We start from the raw sequence: 8,238 nt of genomic DNA, 5'->3' as shown, positions 1-8,238 counted from the left end.
CACACACACACAGACACACACAGAGATAGAGAGAAACATACAAAAACTGATGCTTTTTGCTTTTGTTTTTACATTTTTACGAGGAATCAATATTATCTTTGCCTTTTTGTTTTGTTTTGTTTCTTGTATTTGTTGTTTCTTGTATTTTGATAAAGACAATTTTTGTTCTCAGACTTTTTCAGTGTCTTCTTTTCCACTTTATACTTTACTGATCTATATATATATAGCATCATGCAGTCTGATGGAAACAGAACTACTAGTCTTTCAAGACAACATGTTTTAATATTAGTTTGTACAATACACTGTATGATGCTAAGATCACACATATTTTCATAATCAACTTGTATTATTATTGTCGTCTTTCATTAAGGTGCACACCTGACCGTGACACACATGCACACACACACACTTGCTATGAACTCAGGAGCCACGCTCACATGCAAAACTTTGTGATCATTAATATGCCACAAAATCATGTTAAATTCAGTGATTTAGCGTTTTTTTTTTCTTATATCTGTTGCAGCTGAAAAGAAATCAGCCAAAATATGAATGAATCAAGGAATCACAAATACACTGTAAGACATCCTGATACAGCTGGTGTCTGCATCTATGTGAGTATTTCGAGTTATTGATTCTGAATGTGTAATGAAGCAATGCTTAATCAGAAAAAACAACAATTCATAAAAAATCTAGACACCCGCCACAGTTGCTGTTTCTTTGAACACAAACACTCTTCATGTAAAAGCTCTAACAACAAATATCAACTCTGTGAAAGACATTTCCTGCACCAAAACAAGAAAATGATCAACTAATTCAGACTGTCATCCATCCATTCTTCTCTGTGTTACCACATGGGGGAGTCAGTCAGCTCACTGCAGAGGGAAACACAGGCAAACGTTTTAACATGGTGGATCCTGGTAAACACCTGCTGACTCCTAGGAGCTTCACTCCTGATACTCCATTGTGTTTATACTCTTAAGTGCTGTGTAAGCATAAATCTGAATGTGAATTAACATCATGAAGTGAGTGTATGTGAAGTGACATCGAGGCATTGAGGAGGGCGGGGGTAGACTGGTGAAAAACCAGACTCACTTCAGCATGGGGCTGACGAGTTCTGGTAGGATCAGCTGCTTCACCTCACCAACGCGAGTTTCACAGTGAAGCTTCAGCTCATCCTGATTTAACAGACAGACGCAGAGATGGATGTTAATGTCCTATATATGTGTGAGAACCAGTGACACTGAGCAGTGTTTCTAAATCTACCTAGATGCTAAAATACTTACAACACACAATGCAGGTTTAATTACCTTTTTAGTATTTTTAACATATACAGTGCTTAAAACACTCTTTCTGCAGTTGGTTTTATGATAATTGATTTTACTTGAGGTAAAGAATTTAAACTTTTTCTCACTTGAATCAAGACAGTTGGTGACAAGGAGAGGAATTATTGATGGTATTTTGACTGAAGATCTCTCATACATGGATTAGGTGAGAGATCCAGGAAATGATGTTTCTGTCTAATGTGATTGTCCGTGTTTTGTCTTACACTTGATCCACTTAGATGAATGACATTGTCACAACATGTTTCTATCATACAGGTCCAACACTGGAGCTGCAGTAAACACTCTGTTGGGACACTAGTCACATATTTATCGCTCAGCACTATTAGAACCAAATGCAGGTGGTGTTAGTCCTTGTTTGTGTTTATGTATGAATAGGATTTTTTTACCTGTGAGTCAGAGTCGTCCTCACTCTGAAAGTCTGTGTCAGCAGAGGTCACGGCTGAACTGATTGATCTGGAGGAAGCTGAAGAGGCGTGCTCGTCATCTGAAGAGCAGGAAGCTGTTCGAATCAACATTCACTCTTTAGCGTTCATCACAGTACAGTGAAGTAGCAGTGTGTGTACAAAGACACTTATTTACTCACAGGTACAGGGGGAATTGGTGCCGTTTGATTTTGTTTCTGGCACAATCCTCAACTTCTGCTCCCACTGCTGGATGATTACAAACACAGAGATTTAGAAAGAAAAGGAGATAAGAAATAAGAATTTATAGTAGGGTTTTAATTGGTGTACACTGTAAATTGTTGTGTTTGATGAGGCCACCAGATGGCTCTCAATCCCAAACATTGGCCCTTAAAATAAAACAGCAACACAACACAAAACTGTGTGATCTATGGAGGAATGCATTCCCAGTTTTTACTTTTTACACAATCTGCTCCAAGTAGGTAAGTAAATGTAGTGCTGAGTGATAAGTAGAAGAACTAAGAAGAAATGCTCATTCAATTTTCAGCAGACGTGACAGCTGAACTGCTGCACTGCTTGTAGAATACTTGCCTGTCTGTCATGCTTCTCTTCCTCTCTTTCTTTCTGCATCCTCCTCAGACAGGCCCTCAGCTCCTGCAGCTCTCTCTGCAGCACCTGTAGGGGGCAGCAGAGGTGAACTTTGCTCTTATAAGCAGCTGCCATCTTTGCTGCCTCAGCTCACATGATGTTGTGAGGAAATGTTTACTCACTGTTCATGGAAGCTTTTCTATTTGTGCCAGTATGTGAGTAATAAAGAACCATGCTGAACTCTGGCACTGCTCTCTAGTTTCCAAAGACGTAACCTGAGCAACTGATGATGCACAACTGCAGCAGCCAGGCTGCTATACTTAGAGCTGAATGTGTTTGTGTATTAAATAATAGTCAATAAGTTACCTTGTTGTAATCCCTCTCGCTCCCAAGCTCCACTTCTACTTTCTCTCTCTCCACTCTCTCCTCCTGGAGCCACTCCTCCTTCCTCTGCACCTCACAGCTCAGATCTTGTAACTTCTTTTTATCAATCTGCACAAAACACAATGAAGCTGAATGGACATATGGGCTGTGACTGGCTGTGTAGCATTAGATTGTGCTGGAATCCTCACTTCTGCTGCATGTTTGTGTGCCTCTCTTTCCAGAGCCCAGTTGGCCCGCTCCTCCCTGAGGAGCAGGTTCTCCTCGGACAGCTGCAGGGTCAGCTGGGCCACCTGCAGCTGGGCTTGGTGGAGCTCGGTGTGTGTGTGACCCTGCCGGGTTCCCAGCTCCCTCAGCTCCCTGCGCAGGTTCTCAGCTACATGCTCGCTGTTCTCCAGACGCTCCTGCAGCCCTCGTATCTCCATCAAAGCATCCTCATTCTCCAACTGTAGATGCAGTGAAAGAGGTAGAGAATATCTGAATCTAGTCGCAGTGAGTTGACATGCTAGAGGCTTACATTCAGACCTGCAGAGACTTCCTCTTCTCCTCATCATGTTTCATCTGACAAGACATTTTCTTCACTCTCTCCCTTAACCTGTGGTGTCAGGAAATAAATCAGTACTCAGATGAATAGGATAAATGCTTACAACATGTGTCTCAAACACTTACCTTTCCAGCTCGTTGTTTGACTCTTTCTCTTTGTCAGTCAGAACCCTGATGTCGTCCTGCAGATCTTTGATTTGCTGCTGACTGTCTTGTTTTTCAGCTGTAAGTTCTCTCAGCTCAGAGATCAGATTTTCCTGATTGTATTTCACATCCTTTAAGTGTCATGAAGAGAAGAAAAAATATTATATATTATTTTTTTTTTACTTAAAGACATGACATGGCTTCTCCATACATTGTGCTTTCCCTCCACATTCTTCAGCATGTCACAGCTGTGTCTCAGGTTGTCTCTGAGCTCAACGATCTCCTCCTTCATCGCTTCTCTTTCGCTCTCCCAGTCACGCCTCACTTTTCTGCTGTCTTCTCTCTCATTCTCCATCTCTTTTTTTGCCACGTCCACAGTTTTTTGTAAATCTGCTTGTTTTTTCAAGCACTCCTCCAGCCGACTCTGTTGACAACACAGGAACAGATCACAGAGCATTAAAACATATTTTAACGCTTTCATTGTAACTAGAGTTCCTCCCACCTGCAGCAGCTGAGCTCTGGGGATGACCAGGAGCAGCTCTTCCTCTCCATCCTCCTCATCTTGTTCCTCCTTCAGAGTCTCCAGCTCCTCCAGTGGCTTTGGGGCACAGAAGGAGAAGGGACGACTTTGGGCGCACACCTCCCCCATCTTATCCACATACACAAACTGGTACTCCACAGGACTGGGGCGTGGCAAGTAGGAGGCTGCACAGAGTGGAAAATTCTTATTATAAGATGGGTGATTGATCACCAGTTCTTTACCATCTCAGTGTGTCTGAAAGATGCTTGGGTGACTTCTTACCACAGAAATGTGCACAACAGTTAACGTCGGTTTCCTCGGTATAGCCTTCAGGAACAAGAGCCCATGTGTACGTGTAATACTGTTTGACTGAAGACCAGCCCATCTGTGGCAGGATAACAAACACATTTTAAACCAGGAATGTGTGTGTTTTCTGTTTAACTAAAGTGTAAGTGAGTCTACCTCAAAAATGCCTATCCAGTCACTGCTGTTCCACTGATGGTTGGAGGTCAGACTGTAGTGGCACTCCACCCTGGTTTGGGGGAAGTACATTTGTCCCACATTTCGAAACACCACAGTGGGCTGTTTGTCCATGGTAACAGGAGGCCGAGCTGTTGAAGAAGAAAACATACATGGATTCAGAGAAGCTTGCTCCAGTTTCGGTCTGGATGAGGACAGCTGATGAAAGGCGATAGCAGAGTCAGTTCAGGAATGCAGCATGGTCGCAGCACGGGTCACCTATGGCCCGGCAATGTGTTTATAAACAAGAAGCTCATATACTACAAAAAACAGGTGATGCAGATAGAGCACAGGGGCACTGTTGCAACTGATCAAATTATTGTTAGGATCTTTGTTAATAAATAAGATTCTATAATTAGTCATTGATGGTAAATGCTTTCTGTTTAACTTCTATAAACATGACATCAAGTGTGCACCAATAAATAGACTAAAACATTAAAAGACCAGGGTTTAAAGACACATTTTTCAATCCCTTCTGTAGTTACAACAAATCAGGTCCTTCCATGTTCTTATAATCCAAAATTCTATAGCTGAATCATGTTGATGTCATACTGAGAACAGTTGAATAATAATAATTAAAATTACAAATGCTGGTATTGTTAATCTTACCTTACGCTGCTGAGAAATGAGTGAATGTTTTCTGCTATCTCATGAAGGGCAGAGCTGCTTCAGTCTGTAGATAGTGATGAGCAATCCCGCCAGGTGCAAGAGTTTCACAATATCTCCTGAAACATGTGGAAACATGAGTGAGACACAGAGACTCATGGGAGATGCAGTTCATTGGTACACAACTTTTCACTTTATAAAACAGCACTGCGGACTTCAACTCCCATTGCAGGATACGGTTACAGGACATGGGACCCTGCTGTTTAGTGGTTACTGCACTTCCCAGTAGTGCCACAGGTGGGGGCCACAGCGAGGGTAACACTGGTCATGTAAACATAAAGCAGAAAGTAACACTCTATTTTGAAGTTCCGATATTTTGGATAATCACACAGAAATAATTAAAAATCTGCACCTGTAATTTTATCCTGCATCAGTAGAAAAGTCCATCTTTCAGTTGTATGCAGCTGGTAGCTGCTGTTTCCACTTTGCCATAATCTTGGCAAGTAGAGGCCTCTTCTAGCTACTAGTAGGGAGGTGCTGTATCAACTGTAGTGAAGTGTGATACACAGAAATGAACACAGATCCCAACAACAACATCATGTGCTTGTGTGAACCAGTGCAAGATGGTGTCACTAATGAGTCTTGTCTCCCTGGTAACCCAGAAAAAATGTGTGTTTTAAGGCAATGATGTTCTCCAAAGGTGGAATAACACAGATCTTAGTTATGATGCGATGTTTATTATTTACACTTCTGTCTGTGTTCTATGCTGTAAAGTTATATGTTACATACAATTTTTTGCATGTCACCCTGCTAACATGATAAATATTAGCCACTATTGGCATTTCATAATGATAAATACATATTTAAACACGAAAAAACAAATTAATTCAAAGAGCCATGATTAGAGTATTGACAGTATCAATTTAATGACAACAGACAAAACATAACATAGAAATTAAAAAAGAATAATGTAAAAGCATAAAACAGTCGTTTTGTACAGTAGTAGAATTTTACATTTTATCATTTCAACTTTCTACCCATCAATCAATTTAGAAACTAGGATAGAAATAGTAATTAATAATTGTAGATTTATTTCCCCAATGTAAGAGACTTGAAAAGTTTACACAGTGGACTTACCAAACAAAAAAAACACATTAAACATGTACTGAGGTCACTCTTCAGTTAAAGACTTGCATATCTTTCCAAAGCATCTTATCGCTACTTTAGTGTATGACTATTTTGGGGTCCACAGTCTGATCAGTGTGGAAGGCATTAATGTAGTGCACCATCTCCTTGGAGCTGCTATTTTCACTGAGACTGGCAACAGACACACAGACACATAGCTGTCAGGAGACATATGAGCCTGCACTTTTTAGCAGTGCAGCAAACCATCTGTTAAATGTCTGAATGCAGGTCCTTACATCCTGATCCACTGTCCACGATCCACTGTCCATGAGTGCACTCCATGCTGCTATTGATACGCTGAGTGTCAGAGGAGGCTCGAGTTGTTCAGCAGTGATAGAACACCGAGTTCTGCCAGCTTGGCTTTGGCTACATCCTCCCAGCCCTTATTGGCCTGTGGGTTTCTGGGAGACGGGTGCATGATGCCCTCAACTTGCACATTGACACCTGCAGCAGACAAAGCTCGCCGCGCCCGCTGCTCTGCCACCCTCCCAACGCCAATCACCATGGAGACATTCAGTGCCTCCACCACCTGGCACAGCGCAATATCACACAGGGCAAGCAGTTTCTCCCGTTCAGCTGCAAGCAGCTCAGGGGGAGTTAAATTCTTCCCACTGGCACTCATGAAGATTAGTGGGCACAGATTGTGTACGAAACAGTGCTGAAAGAACAGGGTGGGCTCACCACACAGTTTCCTGAAGAAGCCCCAAAAGCGTGCACCACTCACTTCACTCTGAGTGCAGGCGAGGCCCAAGATCCGTCTCTTTGGATGCTCGTCCTGAGGACGACCAACCTCCCCTGAAATCTTCAACCAGTCAACAACTGACTTAACCTCACCAAATGGCACCTGAAATGAAAAACAAAGCATTGATCTAAACTTCTCAGAAGTGATTTCTGAAGCTTACTTAAAAGGGACAGTTCATCCCAAATGTACATGTCATAACAGCAAGGTCAAAAAAAACAGCTATGATATCATCCTTTCCCCACAATTCCTTAAACTTTACTTAATAGGAATTGTACCTGTAGGGCAATAAATAATATATAGCCCCAAATCTTATGTTTATTTTGTAATAAACACCGAATGAAAGTTTAAAGATCGTTGCCTTATTGAAACACTCTGTCATTCTTTGTTGTTTGGGAATAACATGTATGCTTTTATTTTGGGCGTCACGTTGATAACTTCCGCATTCACAGCCACTGAAACGTGCACAAATAAAGAGACAAACAAGCTTTGTTCATGTATTATGTATGTGTATAAGGCATGTATAATATACATGCAATATAAAGCAAACATGTATGTAAAGTGGGGCTCACTCCTGTCTGCGCCATGCCGAAAGGTCCGGGATTCATCCCCAGAAAAAGGATCCTTTGTCCGGCCCGGCAGTACTTCTCCACGTAGCAGCGGTGTGTGTCCCAGGCGTACTCCAGCGGGTTGTAAATGTACCGGACGGGCTCGCTGAAGGTGAGTCCGCGGAGGTGGGTGTTGAGCTCCAGTTCAGCCTGCAGGAACCTGGAGGACGGGGTCCCGTTTGCAGGTTTAAACCCCAGCTCCTGTGCTCCACAAAGGGGCTGTTCTCCACCCCGACAGGCGAGCTGTCCGGCCTCACCTGCAGACGCGTTATGATCTGACATTTGCGGTCGAGAGTCTATTCATCAAAAAAAAAACATTAACGGTACGTTTTTATCACCGGAATTCACCAAATTTGGACGTTCTGATGGTGCCGGTTTAGGATGCTTCTTTTTCTACTTCTGCGCCTCCCTGTCAGGTCTTCTGAGCGCGTCCACGGCCGCTGCTGCCTCCTACAGCGGGATTAGTGTAATTACACCAATGAAGACAGGCTGGACTATGAGGGGTCAGGCGCTGTTTTCCAACGTTAGGGGGACACATGCACATTGTGGGGACTCACCTCCCTACTCAGGACAATTAAGATCGAATTGGTGTAGGATCTGGGTACATTTAGGTTTTTGGCTAAATTGAAGGCAGGGCCAGAGTGGGAGTTTCATGCCCAAA

At 42.6% G+C, this 8,238-nt stretch overlaps 2 protein-coding genes across 2 annotated transcripts; both read right to left on the bottom strand.

Annotated features, from left to right (window-relative positions):
• Window positions 1-453: 453 nt before the first annotated feature.
• Window positions 454-5,183, bottom strand: LOC114436630 (calcium-binding and coiled-coil domain-containing protein 1-like). The gene is made up of 14 exons (XM_028407011.1): window positions 5,049-5,183; window positions 4,383-4,531; window positions 4,203-4,305; window positions 3,903-4,105; window positions 3,612-3,824; window positions 3,383-3,531; window positions 3,239-3,308; window positions 2,905-3,159; window positions 2,699-2,824; window positions 2,336-2,419; window positions 1,927-1,993; window positions 1,730-1,842; window positions 1,093-1,175; window positions 454-872 (listed from the first exon to the last, which is right to left on the bottom strand). Exons 2-14 carry the CDS (start codon window positions 4,512-4,514, stop codon window positions 845-847), a joined length of 1,626 nt encoding a protein of 541 aa, XP_028262812.1. The 5' UTR covers window positions 4,515-4,531; window positions 5,049-5,183; the 3' UTR covers window positions 454-844.
• Window positions 5,184-6,037: 854 nt separating this feature from the next.
• Window positions 6,038-7,987, bottom strand: LOC114436313 (single-strand selective monofunctional uracil DNA glycosylase). Its single transcript, XM_028406509.1, has 2 exons — window positions 7,542-7,987; window positions 6,038-7,074 (listed from the first exon to the last, which is right to left on the bottom strand). The coding sequence occupies exons 1-2, from the start codon at window positions 7,857-7,859 to the stop codon at window positions 6,535-6,537; spliced, it is 858 nt and encodes a 285-aa protein (XP_028262310.1). The 5' UTR covers window positions 7,860-7,987; the 3' UTR covers window positions 6,038-6,534.
• Window positions 7,988-8,238: the final 251 nt, after the last annotated feature.

The sequence above is a fragment of the Parambassis ranga genome, chromosome 5 (assembly GCF_900634625.1).
Source record: "Parambassis ranga chromosome 5, fParRan2.1, whole genome shotgun sequence".
NCBI lineage: Eukaryota > Metazoa > Chordata > Actinopteri > Ambassidae > Parambassis > Parambassis ranga.
Note: the sequence above shows the minus strand (reverse complement) of the source record. Positions and strands in the feature narration are given on the sequence as shown.